This window comes from Monodon monoceros, unplaced genomic scaffold (assembly GCF_005190385.1).
Source record: "Monodon monoceros isolate NGI ecotype Baffin Bay Population unplaced genomic scaffold, NGI_Narwhal_1 Super_Scaffold_22, whole genome shotgun sequence".
In the NCBI taxonomy this organism is placed as follows: Eukaryota; Metazoa; Chordata; class Mammalia; order Artiodactyla; family Monodontidae; genus Monodon; species Monodon monoceros.
Genome location: NW_021703779.1, coordinates 28,915,752 through 28,934,458, shown reverse-complemented (window position 1 = coordinate 28,934,458; position 18,707 = coordinate 28,915,752). Strand labels below are relative to the sequence as shown.

The following is an 18,707-nucleotide window of genomic DNA, read 5'->3' as shown; positions in this document are numbered from 1 at the left end:
GTGTGTGTGTGTGTGTGTGTGTGTGTGTGTGTGTGTGTGTGTGTGTGAGTGTAGATAAAGTGGCAGTACAAGGCCTCACTGAGAAAGTGCCATTTAAGTAAAGATCTAATGAGGAATCTACAAATACCTGAGGTAGTACCATTTAAGGCAGAGAGAAGAATAAATGCATAGCCCGAGGAGGTAGGAGTGTGCCTAGAGTGTCAGAGAAAAACAGAGTGTGTCTGGGGCTGAAATATCAAGGTGTTTAGTAGCAGAAGAAGTCAGAGAGGCTAAGGAGATTAAAGTCAGGTGAAGCCATGGTTAGGCTTTGAGCTTTTACTCAGAGTGAGAAGGGAAGCTTTTGGAGAGTTGAGCTGGCTTTCTTTGTCAGCTGTGTTGAGAATGTATCATTAGGGAGCAAAAACAGGAACCAGGGATACCATTTAGTACGCTATTTTGAAACATCTAGACTCACGAGAGATGATGGGGGTCTTTTGACCAGTGTGGTAGTAGTGAGCACAGTTATAACATTGCTTTCTGGATGTCTTTTGAGGTAAGAACCCATAGGATTTTCTGATGGATTGCCTGTGGGGTTTGAGATAAAGAGTCAAGAAGGATTCGAAGTTGTTGGCCTGAACAAATGGAAATATAGATCGAGGCCTAGAACACACTATATTTAGAGGTCGGGGAGATGAGGAGGAACCAGCATGGGAGACTGAGTAAAGGCAGTCTTTGAGGTCAGAGGAAGTTATGTGTTTGTAGTCTAGGAAGCCAAATCAATATTCCCAAGAAGGGGAATCCTCTGAATCAAATTATGGTGATAAATAAGCTGAGGACTGAGAATCAGCCATTGACACTTTCTGAGTGTCAAACAGCAGGTAAGCAGTGGGGACAGAATTCGAACCACCTGAGAACAGAGTGACTCCAAAACTTTTCATTACCTTCTTTCCTGTCTCCTTGCTACCCTAAATTTTCTTATTTGTAATCAACTATCTAGAGATGTGTCTGAAATGAAATTTTCTGGGCTCTTCACTGTCTTGTTCATACTCCTCAAGGCACATTTATGTCAGTTTTTCTCTTAATTTTCCAATATTCCTCTTTAAAATGCTGTTGCTTATCAGAACCCAGGTATCATCTAAACATTGACAAATATGCGGAGGCTACTAACTGCTTCTTTCTCAGACCTGTATCTCTATTTATGCAGCAGTTACTCAGTTTGCAAGTAGTATACATCGGCAATGGGGTACAGTAATTGAGCTGTACACAGTTGCCAATGAGCCTATAGACTGTCGGTGTCCATACCAAGTGACCAGGCATTCCTTCTGATACCTTGGTGCCCATGCTGCATTAATGGGTAAATATTTTGAATACCATCCCTGACTACATCCAAACTATCAGGTTACTTTTACTGTGAGTAATAAGATATGTTCAAATCTGTTTGATTCATCTTCATTGAAATACCCCTAGAAGCAGCAGAGTATGTTTGAAAGAGAGCTTAACTTGTAACTAGATCATCAGGGTTCTAATATTCGTCTAAAACTTTCTACTTCTATGATTCTTTTTTTGGCCACACCGTGTGGCTTGCGGGATCTTAGTTCCCCGACCAGGACCAGGGATTGAATGCATGCCCCTTGCAATGGAAGTGCAGTATCTTAACCACTGGACCACCAGGAAATTGCCTCTACTTCTATGATCTTGGATATATGACTTAATCTTATTTGCGCTCAATTTTCTCCTGTGTAAAATAGGATAAAATAATGCTGATTCTATCTCACAGAATTATTATGAAATACATATGAAATCATGTAATACACAGTAATTTGGTACACAGTGTAAGGCATTCCATTTTTATCATGGTTATGTCAGTGTTTTCAAATCTTTCACAGACCTCTCTGTGCCCCGCTTTCCTCCTCTGTCAAATTGGGAGAATAATAGTACCTACTCCAGAGATTACTGTTTTGTTGTGGTGATGATGGTGGTTATTGTTGTTATATAAATTAGAATAATTGGAATAATGTGGCTAACCAAACAAGGTATTTAAGTTTGAATTACCCCTGAGGTAATTCCATCCAGGTATTACCCCTGAGATATTCAGTTATGTTTGTCTCTCTGTTAGTAATACTAATTGATTATTCCATTAGATGCTTAGAATAAAGAGATTATGATCATGACATTAAGGAGGCCATTGATAATCTTTTCATCATTTATAAAGACAAGATGGTGTTCTGATACTACTCTTCATATAATTTCATATAAAAAACAAAACAAAACTCAATGTAGATAAAATAGAAGCCACTGTGTTAGAAAAGGATAATTCTAAAACTGTTTAACTCAAAGAACACCAGTTCTCATTGTTCTTGTTGTCATTTTGTTGTAGTACAAGTATTTTTCTTATTTTCTCTTTTTTTTGAGCTGATGTAGTTAAAATTTGAGGTGCCCCACATCCCGCTGTAGCTCTTGGTAGTTGTAAATATTTGAATATTTTATATTTACTTAGAATGTGCTTATTTTTCTCTTCTAAATGCTCAGAGTCCTTTGCAAATAGCGTTTACCTTTTAATGGAGAACAAATTTAAAGTATTGGGAAACGTGTGCCAACTAGATGCTAAGGACAGAGAATTTAGAAGACCAAAGTTGAGAATTAAGAATGTGAATTTTGGAGCTTCGTCTAGGTTCTTACCTTTAACAGTATATTGTGGCTACTTTATTTTCATGGACTTTTCAGTTCAAGTAGCAAGCTAGAACTTTCCTTGGTTCTGTACACACTTGTGTAAACAATTCAGTAATGTCTTTGTGAAGCTCACTTTCAAGATAACCCAGAAGTTTCACCTGCTAATTGATGTGGCATCCTGGGAGCATATAATCCCCAAGCACCATAGTCTGTGTACTTGGAAATTTTCAAGTAGAATCCAAGATAGTAAAATGTTTCTATTACCTTTGGAGTTTTGCTACTGATGAGGTGAAACTGAGTTCTCATTTGCTGCCCTTGATGGCATAATTTAAAACGTATATATTCCAGCTAGTCTATAAATACTTTTAAAAAAAGGCTGTCCTTTTATAGTGTTTTATTTCATTTATTGTGCTAAATTTTAATTTGTTTTCTTGTATATTACAGTTTTTCCTGATTGGATGTATTGTATTGTCTATAGGCTCTTTTAGCATTTTGCACTCTTTGACCTTAAATCCAGTAATTCTAGTTCATGAACTCCTTTTAAAATAAATTTAAAGAGCTCTCTGTTCACTTGTGACTACTTCTTTAAATTGGAGAATCTTTTTAAATATTTAAAAATATATGGATTATTTTATGAGCGTTCCCAGCATTTGGTGTGCCCGGGGAATAGTCCAGTCAAGATGATTACTTACTTCTCTGACAGTGTTTGTGATGTTGCCATATTGTATATATCTATATTTATGTCTACATATCTTATCTGTCTGTCTTTAACTATTTGCTTTCAGAGGGAAGACACTAGATCTGCACTGTGCAATTACAATTGACACTTGACACATTGTAGCTTTTAAAATTTAAGTTAAATTAGATTAAATTAAATTAAAAATTAATATCCCCAGTCATACTTGCCATGTTTTGAGCACTCAGTACCCACGCGTGGCTAGTGGGATGTATTGGACAGTGCAGATACAGAATATGTCCATCCTTGCAGAAAGTTCTACTGAACATGCTCCACAGAGTGTGCATGTATCAATTATATGCCTCCCACCTGTACTCCAATATTAAACTTTGGAATATTTGTTTAAATGCCTATAGATCTAAAAGTTCTAAAAAACAGTCTGATGTAGAATAACCTCCTGCCACAAACTCAAGTGAAATCTTTGTATAATGCCACTATTAAATCACAAAAATATTGTCTCACTATATGTTAAATACATTATAGCTTGCTTTTTCTGCAGGTTGTTAGGTTTAGGACATATAACATATTGTTATAGCCACAGGTTTTAATGACTATAGTAATATCGTTCTACTGAATCATAGCTTAAAATTGTTGTCTCTGTAGAGACATTATTAGCTAAACTCAGCAGTATCACATGCTACATTTTGTTAAGTAATTGTGTTTTTGTTGTTGAAAAGTTAACTCTGGTTAGGAGAAATGAACAAAGGAATTTAGAAAGCTTTATGAAACTGAATCTAATTTTCCTTGAAATGGGAGTACTTTGACAATCCTAGAGAGAGAAATTAACCCACAGTCTTGTACTTAGATAAATATGGGGTTTTTTTTGGTAAATTATTTATGCTAGTATACTTTCTTCCTATTGTATATACTTACTGGATTTTCTGTTTGATTTTTAATAAAGACTATATACTTATGTTAGGAGCATTATCAGTGTTGTATTTTTAAAAGATAAATTCCATTTTAATTATCTGACACTTTATCATTTCATTGTTATGATTTGCCATTTTTGGTTCTTTTTTGGGGGGGCAGTCTTAACTTATAATGCCTCAGAAACTATTATGTAAAAAAAGTTAAGAGTAGACATCTTATTACAAAGAATAACAATTCAGTATGAAAATGGCTTGTGATTCATTGCCATTTTGATGCTTCTAGTGCCAAGAACTTGAGAAAAAAATCTTTAGATTCACATGATAAGCTGACAGAGTGAAATATCTTAAGGCTTGAAAGGGCAAGTAGAAGTTATAATTACTGTATACTTTCACAATCCTTTTATTGAATACTCACCTTTGCTATCATGCTGCAGGCCATAGAGCGAGAAAAAGCCGAGAAGTTCAGAAAACTGCAAGATGCCAGCAGATCAGCTCAGGCCCTGGTGGAACAGATGCTGAATGGTAATTACACAGAGTTGATTTAGATAATCTTCTTAGGGATTTGATAAACACATAGGTTCATGTTTATCAGCAGAATTATATCAGACAAGCCCTACCTGAATGAAAATTTAAAGTGAGTTTGTGAGCTTTTATTATTCTTTCTTAATGCTAAGCAAATTATTAGAGGAAATTCAACTTGGAGTCCAATGGAAGAAAATGGCTTGTGGTAGAATATTGTATCAATCTGCTGCTGAGAAATCAGTTTTAGTGCAAATCCTGCTAGCATTTGTCCAAATGATTTAAGAAAACAAGATTTGCAGAAATAATTGGAAATGTAAGCAATCATAATATACGTAAAGTGATTATAATCTGATTTAAAATAATTTTGCAGTATATTTTTTCCATACCTGTTTGCTAATAATGTATTTATTTTCTATGTTGCTTTTCATTTTTTAACATGTTTAAAAGAAAATGTCTCCTCAGGGGAACTTCTGGTTTTTTTTTTTTTTTAACTTCACCTACTTCTGAGTGAGGTAAAAGTACAAAGCTAGCAAAACATATTTTTAAATAATGAATTAAAATTAATTTTTGCTAACACTTGGTACCTCAAAAGCTGTCTGAACAAAATGTTACTGACGTCAATTGTAAACAGACTTTTCAATTGTCATTGTTATACTATTATATTCATTTCTATAAGTATAAGTAGGTGTAAGTAATTTGTGAAAATCAGGGGTAATGCTATTTCTAAACAAGGTTTATTTTATTTTTCAAAGGATATGTTTACAAGAATATCATAAGCAAATGTAACAAATGTTTTTGTTATGCATGTCAGCTTTTTCCAGTACCTGCCTGCATTCTGGGGCATAAATTCTGTGTATAAATTATTTTTTGCCTTAATTGCCATGTTGGCATTAAAAAATTCAGTGATCTTCCTAGGAAATCAATTCATTTTCTTCTTCTAATGAGCCCTATGACTGTATTTGGTTAAAAATAAAAACAAGCAAATATGACAGCTGAGGATTGGGTTAACAAGTTAATGAATATATAGAAGATGAAAAATACAAAAAAGATTGCTTTTTATTTTTTTTTTAATTAAAAAATTTTTTTTTTTTGCGGTACGCGGGGCTCTCACTGTTGTGGCCTCTCCCATTATGGAGCACAGGCTCCGGACGCGCAGGCTCAGCGGCCATGGCTCACGGGCCCAGCTGCTCCGCGGCATGTGGGATCTTCCCGGACCGGGGCACGAGCCCGTGTCCCCTGCATTGGCAGGCGGACTCTCAACCACTGCGCCACCAGGGAAGCCCCAAGGTTGTTTTTTAGATGCATGTTTGCTGGATGGTTTAACTGATGAGTTTGACAATGGCATATTCATGTTAAATAAAATTATATGATCTAAAAAAATATCCTTATACTATTATATAATTTCCCCCTAGGAACTGCATTATCACTTTTTCATTTTTATAAAGTGATGTAAAATCTATACTTTTAAATAATCTCTACTTTTAAATGGCCTCATTTCATAATCAAATATCAAGTATACCTTAACTCAGATCATCTGATAGTAGCATAAACTGAATTATTCAAAAAGAAGTTAAAATTTAGAAATGAAGGTAATGATTTTTTGTGATGAAATTACATACAGGGTTAAAATGATCATATGATTAGTGATAACATAATTTTCTAGATTATTTCCCTTATAGCTTTAAATTTTGGAAGCATGAAGAAAAATCAGGACATATGCTAGGTCTGTAATAAATATTAATTGATTAAATTCTGTTTAGCAAAGCAAAATTAAGGCAGTAATTGAGATAATGACATTGGTAATTTTGGTCAGAAGATAATAATACTTCTGAAGGAAAATTATAATTTCTGTAGAAAGCAAAGCACAGTAAGGGGTAGGGGTGCGATGTGAGACATTCCTCATTGGTTGACTATATTGATCAAATTTTATGCTTCTCATTTGTTACGCTAATAAAGATTTGGTCTAAGTGATATGTGATTAGGTTCAAAATTGGGCTATAACTAGAGCATAGATACTTCTGCTCTGCTCCATTTAATCAAACAATTTACATAATTACTAAAAAGTAGACTCCAAGATTCAAACTTATATTTTGTTCCTTTTTGTTTTGTCTTTCACAGAAGAAATTGCATAGTATTTATTTTATGTGATTGTTTGAGCAAATTGTGAGTTAAGCCAGATGCACAATATGTGCCTGGAGTACCTCTCCAGGTATATTTCAGAGGGCCCCCCCCAACCCTATATTACAATTGCTCCACCAACATAGAGCCAAAATCTAGAGTTTACTGATGTGGTTCATGAAGTTGAAAGACAAATTGAGGTTTCTCTGAACCAGATTTCCCAACAGTTATCTCAGTAAAGCTCTTAAATTTACAAGTTCAGAATTTCCTTTCTCAAGTGTGGCTGTGGAGTTGTAATAAAACTCATAACCATATAAAACATACACATGCTTGTTCTTTTGTTTATAGAAAGGAAAATGACAGCTGAATCATGGTACTTCATTTATGACCTCATGTAAATGTCTATTCATTTTACCACATATCTTATCCTTAAAAATTAAGATAAAGGCAGATCATTCTTGTACGATGTTATAATGTTATGCAAGTAATATAAATATATATACAGTCTATGTATGTTTTCCCATGACAACAACTTTTAACATATATTCATAGTTTAAAAGTATGTATGGAGATGAGCATAAATATAGCTATTATATATATATATATATATATATATATATATATTTTTTTTTTTTTTTTTTTGTTCGCGGTATGCGGGCGTCTCACTGCTGTGGCCTCTCCCGTTGTGGAGCACAGGCTCCGGACGCACAGGCTCAGTGGCCACGGCTCACGGGCCCAGCCACTCCGCGGCATGTGGGATCTTCCCGGACCGGGGCACGAACCTGTGTCGCCTGCATCGGCAGGCGGACTCTCAACCACTGCACCACCAGGGAAGCCCCTAGCTATTATATTTTAAAGAAAGCATTTCATAAACTATGTTTTATATATGTGAATACACACAAACACACACACAGGAAACTGAATTTTCTACTTAGAATAATTTGCCATAAGATTAGAGCATGTTTTAAAGTATCTAGAATGATTTTGGAACTCTTAATTTTTCCTTCAGAATGAAACTCTAAGACATGCAAAAAAATTCCTCACTGCTTATATTTTACCTCAGTTTTGACCACAAATGGTATATCAAACATATTTTCAAATCACTTTTGCCCATTTTTAAATAGTTACTGAAAGCATAAATTTTTAGCACCACTTAAGAAATGCAGAAAACAAAATCTGTTAGTCCTCAAGGCATTTCTTGAATGAATTTAAGAAAGGTGCTGAGAAACAGGGAGTGGAGTAGGGTCTTAAAATGGTTAAAAATGCAGAGGTTACCATGTTGCCAATGTAGAAGAAATGGCTTTCATTCGATGTTGCAAGGTTGTGTTAAAAATCAGTTGCATGTCCTGAAAACACTGTTTCTCGTAGCACATTTAGTTTTGCACGATTACATAGACGTTATGATCAATTAGAAGATAATTTTTGTTTTGGCTGCATTTTATCAAATGCAAAGTGTTATATGAAGAATATTAAAATACAGTTAATATTAAATATACTGTAAGTTTTAGTATCAACTATGTTGTGAATTTTGCAGTAGAATGATTTATATTTGAATAATATGCAGGGATATTCAGTAAGAGATTATTATTAATTTGTTTGGATTTAAATCAAAAAAGAGATTGCGTAAATTATTTGCATACATTAAAGCTATACATGAACATTTTCCTTATAGGTGTCCCAGTTCTTTTAGAAGAATGTAAAGGATCTTCATGATCATAATAGACTAAATTGGGAGGCTACAGTGCTACTAACAGAGTGTTATCTAAAAAATGTATTTTTGGGACTTTGACATGGAATTTTGGTATAATTTTGACTGATTTATCTCTTTAACTTTTTTTTTTGCAGTACGCGGGCCTTTAACTGTTTTTTTTTAACTAACATTAATTTGTTGCTCCTATATCAAAATCAATTGATTGGATAAGTATGGGGAATAGTGTGATAAAGTGTTGGATGGTGGAGAGGTCCTCCTCTTACTGGAGAAATTTTTCACAGGTAGAATCTTTATGAAGCTTATTGTCAGTATATAAGATTAGTATCACAGCCTTAGTCTCAACAAATTATTCACATCCTAGAACTTTAATGAGAGTAAATGGGAGACTAGATAGGGTACCTAGTGATGTACTTACGTTTCTGGTAGCTGTGTTATACTGAGAAGGAGAATTTCCAAAATTTTATTTATTTAGATTTAAAAAATATACAATGTAACCTTCCTTAAGATTTATTTTTATATTTAAACACAAAATGACATAAAATAAAATTTTAGAGAATTTTAGCAACTAAATATGGTAAAGAATCTTGCTACTGTATCAATAGTATTGATTATTAATTAATCCGGATTCCTAAGATTTTATTTTACTTTTTTAACTGATCTGCATACTTTAGAGCAAAAGATTTTCATCTTTTGAGTGAGATTATGGGACTTCAGGACAATCTAGAACATTTTTATACCTAAAAATGTGCTTACTTGTTTTTATCTATTTACAATTAGACTTCATTTTTAATTCTTTTTATAAAATAATGTTCTTGATTCAAATATATAGTCTCCTTATCAGTCAGATATTACAAAAAAAACCCTGGTTTCAATAAATCGTTTTCCTTTATTAATATTGAAATTACCAAAAATGTTATATCAGAACATTAATTTGATGGGTCCAAGATGGCAGACAAGTCGACTTTTTCCACTAGACCTTGAGCCTCAGTATGTGCTCACATCAGCAAGCTAAATAACACACTCACAGGTGCCATGACAGTTCCAAAAGAGTAAGGATCAAAAAATTGGGTGGTGGCCCAATTCCTGGAAATCCCCGCCCCTTCCTAAAAAGCTGGAATACTCCTCCCACTCATTAGCCTATGAAATTACCCACTCCTATAAAAACTGACAACCCCATACCCTGGTGCATTTCTCACCATCTGAGATGGCCCACACTCTGTCTGTGGAGTATGTTTCTCCTAAGTCCACTCTCACCTTCTGAGATGGCCCACACTCTGTCTGTGGAGGGTGTTTCTCTCTAAATAAATCCACTTCTTACCTATCACAAACAAACAAACAAGCAAACATTCATTTGAAAACATATAAGCATAGCTCAATTTCCCCTTTCTTAAGCTATAAAATGGTTTCACCACAATTTCCAGAGGAGATACTATAATTATCTAATAGGGTTCGTGATGTTTTCTACATTAAATTGTGCTTCACTTTGAATTTCTAATTGTAGTTTTCTGTGTGTTCATTAAGAGCCTGAAGACAATCACATTAAGGAAATGTTTAAATAATAGTAGTAATTGTTAGTATATCAGGCTAAAAGAACGTTTCAAAACCATCATCCGATGAGTGTTATAGTGTTTAAGGTGATACCTAATAGTAAGTCTGCTAAGGATCGTAATTAAATAGCACAGACTGATAACACAGACAAGGGCTCCTTTTATCTATAATATTAAGTATGGAACTGTAACTTAGTATTTTGGTTTAAAGTTCATTAAGTACTTTACATGAATGGTGTTATTTGAATTTCGACAGAACTTTGTCAGATGGGTAAGGGCAGGGATTGGGGTCAGTTTGGCTCACCTCAGAGGCAAACCTCCCATTATCTTTTCACATCTTTGTGAAGGATTTTCAGTGGCAGTAACTATTCTAATTGTGTATTTTAATGGGAAGAGATTTTGTAGCTGCTCTGTACATCATTGGGGCATGGAAATGGTACTGTGTGCAGTGGTTCATCCTCTCCACCATGAATGAGTAGCTTTCCATGGTTGTACGCATTTCCTCTTCTCTTACTTTTTCCTGAGTTCTGGGCAGTTTGATTTATGTTTCCTGTTTTTCCATGTGACACTTGAGAAAATGGTCTGCACAGAGTTCACACTCAATAAATGTTGTTAATTGACAGACACATTTTTCTTCGTTTAATCTCCAAAGGAAAAGACTCTGTGCCCGGTGTGTGTGTATGGGTGTGTGAAGGGAGGAAATTTAAGTGATCACTGTTGTTGTGGAAAATTAGTCACAAAAACAAATAGACATTCCTCAAAAGAAGATATACAGATTGCCAACAAACAGATGAAAGAATGCTCAACATCATTAATCATCAGAGAAATGCAAATCAAAACTACAATGAGATACCATCTCACACCGGTCAGAATGGCCATCATCAAAAAAAATCTACAAACAATAAATGCTGGAGAGTATGTGGAGAAAAGGGAACACTCTTGCACTATTGGTGGGAATGTAAATTGATACAGCCACTATGGAGAACGGTATGGAGGTTCTTTAAAAAACTAAAAATAGAACTACCATACCATCCAGCCATCCCATTACTGGGCATATACCCTGAGAAAACCATAATTCAAAAAGAGTCATGTAACAAAATGTTCATTGCAGCTCTATTTACAATAGCCAGGACATGGAAGCAACCTAACTGCCCATCAACAGATGAATGGATAAAGAAGATGTGGCACATACATACAATGGGATATTACTCAGCCATAAAAAGAAACGAAATTGAGTTATTTGTAGTGAGTTGGATGGACCTAGAGTCTCATACAGAGTGAAGTAAGTCAGAAAGAGAAAAACAAATACTGTATGCTAACACATATATAAGGGATCTAAAAAAAAAAAAAAAAAGGTCATGCAGAACCTAGGGGCAAGACGGGAATAAAGATGCAGACCTACTAGAGAATGGACTTGAGGATACGGGTAGGGGGAAGGGTAAGCTGGGACAAAGTGAGAGAGTGGCATGTACATATGTACACTACCAAACATAAAATAGCTAGTGGGAAGCAACCGCATAGCACAGGGAGATCAGCTCGGTGCTTTGTGACCACCTGGGGGTGGGATGGGGAGGGTGGGAGGGAGGGAGATGACAGAGGGAAGAGATATGGGGATGTATTTATATGTATAACTGATTTACTTTGTTATAAAGCAGAAACTAACACACCATTGTAAAGCGGTTATACTCTAGTAAAGATGTTTAAAAAAAATATGAGTAGGAATCTGACTTTTTGCTCTTACCATTCAATACTGTTTAGAAAGAGAAAAAATGAAAAAACTTATATTCATAAATTTATGTATTCTTATTAGGGATATGAATTTTATATCAACCTATTTTTAAAAGCTGTTTTTGAAATAAGATGACGTGGCAGTTGTATAAAAGTTAGTGTCACCAGAAACACCTCTAGAATTAGCCTGTAATACTCAGACCTCATTTTCACGGACTCTAATTAAATTTCTGTCACATTTTAGGCTGTTATATTGAATGCCAAATGTATTTGCAATGACCCTCATTTAATATGCAACAAAAATAGGGACTGTTTATTAGCAACTTTATTTTAAGTTTTCATTCCAAATATTCTTCTAATTCAAGAGCTCTGAAAACACAGGTTTTTGCATTATTCTACCCTGACCTTATGGCTAATGCTGAATATACTCGATGAGGAATACTTCACTTTAAGTGGCAGTTTTGAAGTACTTCCATGGAAGGTGGTGCACAATTAAAATTATTCTAACAGTCTGTTATGCACTGTACACAAGTAATAAAATTAATGGATGCACTTCAAGTAATGATCCATTTCCTCTGGGTGCAATATATTTATTCATAGACTATTTCAGGGGTTGTTTAGAATATGAGATGTGAATGGATTATGATCCATTATCCCTGAGATTCTAATGTGCTGCTACAGAATGGTTTCCATAAGTATTGTTCATAATGCCTGGTGAGTTAGTGTTTGTATTCTTAAGTAGCTAACAAAAACTTAGAAAAACAGATGCTCAAATGATTGATACTTAAAACTTTGCAGATATTTATACTTACCAACCGTCATGAAACTTAAAATTTTCAGTTAAGAAGCATAATTCTATGAAATACACATAAAACAATTATATATAATAATAAAATTATTCATAGTATTTGCTGGGGAAACACTTAGTACCTTTATCCTGCAAAAGTTTTAAGGGACTTTCTCATAATCTCATTAGCACTGGATAATAGATGGCCAGTTAATTGATGAAGTTGAAGTAATGGCATTTCTAATTTTAGTTTGAGAGACACACATTAAGTAATGTGACATGGGACAGTGCTGTTGATCCCTCCCCCAAGTATTTTAAAGCAAACTTGAAGCAAGAGGGACTGCATGCGTCTTGTGTTTGGCTCTTCGTGTCTGTGGCTATTGCTCCCCTAATGTTTGTATTCGTATGAAGTAAGATATCGATTTGGTGTTGGGTGAGTTCACAAGTAAAGTGTATTTATTTCATACCTACTCTAAGCTGAGAATTCTATCAGATACTGCCAGTGGAGAGATTTTTCTTAGGGGGGTTTATAGTTTAGAAAGACAGGTTATACTCTAGTTGAGCAGGAAGCATATTCATATATGAAATAATACAGTATTTCCATACAAATCGTTAATAAATAAAATGTCTGATTTTCTGCAGTCAAAATCATATCTTCACCAGTGACATCTAGAAATTTCTGTTTTTAACTTTTAGCATGGCTATCCTGTGTAACTTTAATTTCAAATGATTACAGATTTATGACCAATTATTCCAAGATTCCCTAATAAACTTATGGATTCATCACTGATTGATATAATTTCTCTTAAAAGTGTATAAATATACTTTCTATATCCCATATTAGTGCCATATTATATAAAATTACTATCTTTAAAAAATATTTATTATTTTTCATAAATGACCCTTTTCAGTAATTAAAAAGACTCCCCCCTCTCCCTAATTTACCGTTTGAAAGATCTGGTTTCTTTTCCTTGTTTCCTACATGTTCTTTTTCATTTCTTTATATTAACATTGACTAATATTTATTGGTTGTCTAGTATATGTCATGCTTGGTGTAACAATTCATATATGTTAACTAAGAACCCTGATAGGTGTCCAATGAGGTCAATTGTATTTTTTTAACTTTGTATTTCATATTGGAGTATAATTGATTAACAATGTTGTGTTAGTTTCAGGTGTACAGCCGAGTGATTCAGTTATACATATACATGTACATGTATCTACTCTTTTTCAAATTCTTTTCCCATTTAGGGTATTATAGAATATTGAGTAGAGTTCCCTGTGCTATACAGTAGGTCCTTGTTGGTTATCTATTTTAAATATAGCAGTGTGTACATGTCAATTCTCAATCTATGGATAAGAAAAATGAGGCCCAGTGTGATTACCTAACTGAACCCAGTTCACTCATTTAGTAAAGCAGTGGTGGGGGCCAGGGACCAAATTTGAACTCAGGTCTGCCTAAATACTGGAGCTTTTGCTGTGAACTTTTATACCCTTTTGCCTGCTTTTACCATTTATCCTAATAAGGAGATCCTTCTTTTACCTATTATTATATTTTAATTCCCTTTATTCGGTTATAAAAATCAGTATGCTCTTAAGTGGAGAGTATGTAGATTTCATAGTGGATTTGTACTAAATTCACTTTTCTCATTTATATTAATTCCTTTTGCCTCAGTGTTTAGCATCTGGACATTTTTGGGGCACGACATATTGAACTGATAGTTTTGGGTAATGAACAAGGAGTCATTAAATTCTAGCTCTGGATTTTAATAGGTACCATAGAACTTATTGATACTTCATTATAGTTTGATTTGTATTTTGCTGATTAAATTAACATGCATTATTCTTATTAAAATTAATTTATGATTTTATTTTTCCAGTTGCTAAGGGGTTTTCATATGGTTGACCTCAGGGACGGTGAGACAATTTTCTCTGTATTCCCTTATCATTTGGACAAATGCTAAATAAATTCAATCCAGCATCGTTCCATCAGTACTTTTAATTTACTTTAGCATCTCTTGTTTGCCTGTCATGGACTTGGACTACCAAGGACTGACTTCCTTCTTCTAAGTGCCTATTCACATTTAATATATGCTGAAAATATTTCTCCTAAACATCTGGTCATTTAGATCCATGGCACATTTTTGAATCATTTTCTAACATAATTTACAATTTCTACCCTGTGTACTTTTAAATTGTTCCCTTTCATTTTCCAGCAATAATATCAGCATTTTATTGTAGTATTTTTTCTCAAACTGAGTGCCTATATGACTGGAGATTTGGATTCTTCCCTTATACTTTGTGACAAACATGATCATTTTACAACTATAGTTTCTTAGTGGCATCCCTCAGAACATATTTTAGTATAATTCTTGGTCACTGCTCAAAACCAAATTATCCCAAACAGAATATCCCACAACACATCCAGATGTCTCAATAAAACCAGTCACTTCCTTAGCTGTTAGGGAGGGTATTAGAGGAATATTTAGCTCCTGCAAACCATGGGCTGCCTTTTATAGCTGTATATATAGAAATATACATATATTAACTTTTTACTCTTCAGTTTTTCAATCAATTTTTTTTTTTTTTCGGTACGCGGGGCCTCTCACTGTTGTGGCCTCTCCCGTTGCGGAGCACAGGCTCCGGACGCGCAGGCTCAGCGGCCATGGCTCACGGGCCCAGCCGCTCCGCGGCATGTGGGATCCTCCCAGACCGGGGCACAAACCCGTGGCCCCTGCATCGGCAGGCGGACTCTCAACCACTGCGCCACCAGGGAAGCCCTTAAATTAATTTTTTTTCAAAAATATATCAGGCAAAGAAGGAGGAAAAAGATCGTTGCCAACGATATTTGCGAAGTTTGTTTTCTCCAATGTCATCCTGGCTAGTGTCAAATTCTGAAATGAGCGAAGTTAGAGTTGTGTTTCAAATGGATTGAGAGACGTGGTTTGGCAGCATGACAGAATTACAACAAAATGAAAATTAGGTATCTGAGCAGAGGAAAGTAAAGGAGAATAAAATTGTTGACTCCAAATCCATGTCTTTTTATTCTTTAAAAAGAGTGAAGTGGGAGGCATGTACAAGTTAGCAGAACCACAGGCCTTACATTTGCTAGAGATGGTCTTCACTCTTTAATAACGTAATAACTTGTCAGGTAACTAAATCACATTACCAGAAAGTTGTGTAAAATGGACATTCATAAAAGAAGATTCTCCTAGACAACTTGGTCTTCACTAAATCATTTTACCCCTAAAATACTTTAACTTAGAGGAAGAATCTTACAGTGAGCTTATGATCCCTTTTGAGATCTGCGAGTATATGTAGGAATAGGAAACATTTGAATATTCATTGTTTCAGAAATATTAGAAAGTTAGTGCTATCATAGCTACGTTTTAACATGCATATCATATTTAATATATTTATATAGTGTAATTTATTAAAGAATTTACTATGTAAACTGTGTGTGTAAGAACATTACATATTATGAACTTTAGAGAGTTAATAATGTGATATTGCTGTACTTGCATTGGATTGGCATCAGTCATATATCACATTTTGACAAAATTTAAATAAGATGGTATATGTTAAAAGACATAGCATATTCCCTAAAACGTACTAGATTTTCCAGAAGGCTGAAGTTGATAATGATATGCTTATGTTTCCATTTTGCCCTCGATAGACTTTTTCTGCTTTAATATTTCTATCGATGATTTTAAAACTTTCAGATCAGCTTCCACATTTGTAAATGACATGTAAATAATTTGAAAACCTTTTTTCTAATTAGAAAGATTATTTTTCCTAATGCTTGTTTCCTTTCTTTGGACTCATGGGCAATCCGCTTATTTCTGGCTTTCTGTAGCATAAACAGAGAATTATTGATTTTTTATACATACTCACTTTTTTCCTTTTTTTAAAAATCCAAATAATAACATTTCAACTAATTCAAAGGCGTTTTAAAAAATAAAAATGTATGTTACTTTTTAGAAGTATAGTTTAATAATATACATGATACTTAACATTTATTTGGAAGTATCCAAAAAGTTATTTGTCTGTAATCTTCCATCCCCACCATCAGAGCTTTGACCATTTTTTAAAATTTAAATATTTTCTACTCTTCTACATCTTATGTATCCTTATTTAGTACTTTGCTATATTCATATTCTTTGATAAGATGCAATTCTAGTAATTTACAGTCAATAATCAGAAATCGTGGTATTTTAACTTCTTTATCAGTAAATAAATGATTTGTTTGAAATTATTCAGATGATGATAGTTTGGAACTTGAGTCAATGTTGGTTTTCAGATAATGTCTTTCAGTCTGTGGCTTCAGTGGATATATTTATAAAATATGTCTTTCTAGAGGGTGTTAATGCTGACAGTATCAGACAAGCCTCAGAACAACTGAACAGCCGGTGGATCGAGTTCTGCCAGTTGCTAAGTGAGAGACTTAACTGGCTGGAGTATCAGAACAACATCATCACTTTCTATAATCAGCTACAACAATTGGAGCAGATGACAACTACTGCAGAAAACTGGTTGAAAACCCAACCCACTACCACATCAGAGCCAACAGCAGTTAAAAGCCAGTTGAAAAATTGTAAGGTAAGACTGTTTCCTCCTATTTGGAGCATGATCAATAGAAATTTCTTGGAAATTTCCAGAAGAATAGCAAATTATTTAATGATAAAATTTCCCTCTTAAGGGTTTAATTAAACACAGTAAAGATCAAGATATAAGCGAGGAAAATGAGTTTAAATAGGTAACACATGGATGCCTGAATCCCCAAAAACTTAGTTACACATAGTTAATTGATTTTGTCAGTTTTCAAAATGGTGAGGCAGTGTTGGAGTATAGGAAGCACACGTATCCTATGGAAAATGGACAGTAATTTGGAACTGTCCAATTCTTATGGCAGCTCAGGTGAATTTCAGAGCAAAACACAGTCATATGTTCAAAATGTTGAATCCACAAACAGAAGCAGCTGACGTACAGTATAATTGGATATATGAGGAAAATCTTTAAAACTGACAGTACATTAAATTAGGATACTTCGAGGAAGGTTCCTTTACAAAAATAGTTTTTATATGTACTTGGAGTATAGACGAACCTCAAGGGATAGTACAGTAACCCAGCATCAATGCTGTTACTATACTTAAGAAGGATCAGGGAGCGAGAAGTTACAGAAACCCAGAAGGAGAGTCAGATGCTCATTGTAAAGGCAGCTTTAAGAGCCAGTCCAAGTACCAACACGGGAGTGGGGCCAGAAAAATAAACACCCTACTTCGCTCTCCTCCCTGCCTCCAGAATCTGAACAGGGGCCCCCATCAACTAAACTTAATCAGAAGGCAGGCGACAAGGAGCTTTAATCTATAAATGTCATTCTCCTGGGTCACAGGAGAAGGGTGGGCAGTATATCTGGAGGGGCAAACAAGACACAGCACACACAAAAGGGCCTGAGAAAGACACTAAATGAGTATTCTGCACATGTAAATAAACAAGATATATCAATATAAACAACTTGAACTTTTTGCATAGTTACTACAAACTGTTACTATGCATAGTTACACTTTTCATGGGAAGTGGGAAATTGATTAGAGGATAGATGAAAAGGTTTCCAGGATGAACCTTAATGGTAAACTGAGATGACTGGGCTTAATTTTAAAAGCAATGAATGGGGGTTAATCTGCATACTTTGAAAACAGTGGTTTAAATAATGGAAGACTGGAGATGGAGAGGCAACAGGGTTGGTTTGGAGGTGGTATTGAATCCAGAAAGTGAGGGGAAATTCAAAGCTATTTTGAAGGGAAAATCAGTTGAAGGATTTGATGATTCTTCTTCAAATATTGGACCTACAGCTTTACTAGGAAGTAAATAAACTCAGGAAATATATTTTTGGATAAAGAATATCATACAGCAAGGCATTTAGTTTATTAGGCAAATATGCAAGTATAGGTAATTTCTGTTCCCTGTAATTCTAGATACATTTTGCTATTAAAGAATAGAATCCATGACTTTTTTTCCCTGTGAATTAGAGGAATACTCC

General features: G+C 34.6%; 1 protein-coding gene across 1 annotated transcript in view; it reads left to right on the top strand.

Annotated features, from left to right (window-relative positions):
* The window catches only part of DMD (dystrophin), a 2,107,962-nt gene that overhangs the window by 687,983 nt on the left and 1,401,272 nt on the right, over window positions 1–18,707 (top strand). Inside the window, exons 19-20 of the mRNA XM_029240038.1 lie at window positions 4,689–4,776; window positions 17,025–17,266. Of these exons, the coding sequence (XP_029095871.1) occupies window positions 4,689–4,776; window positions 17,025–17,266 (330 nt within the window). The remainder of the gene's footprint in view (window positions 1–4,688; window positions 4,777–17,024; window positions 17,267–18,707) is intronic.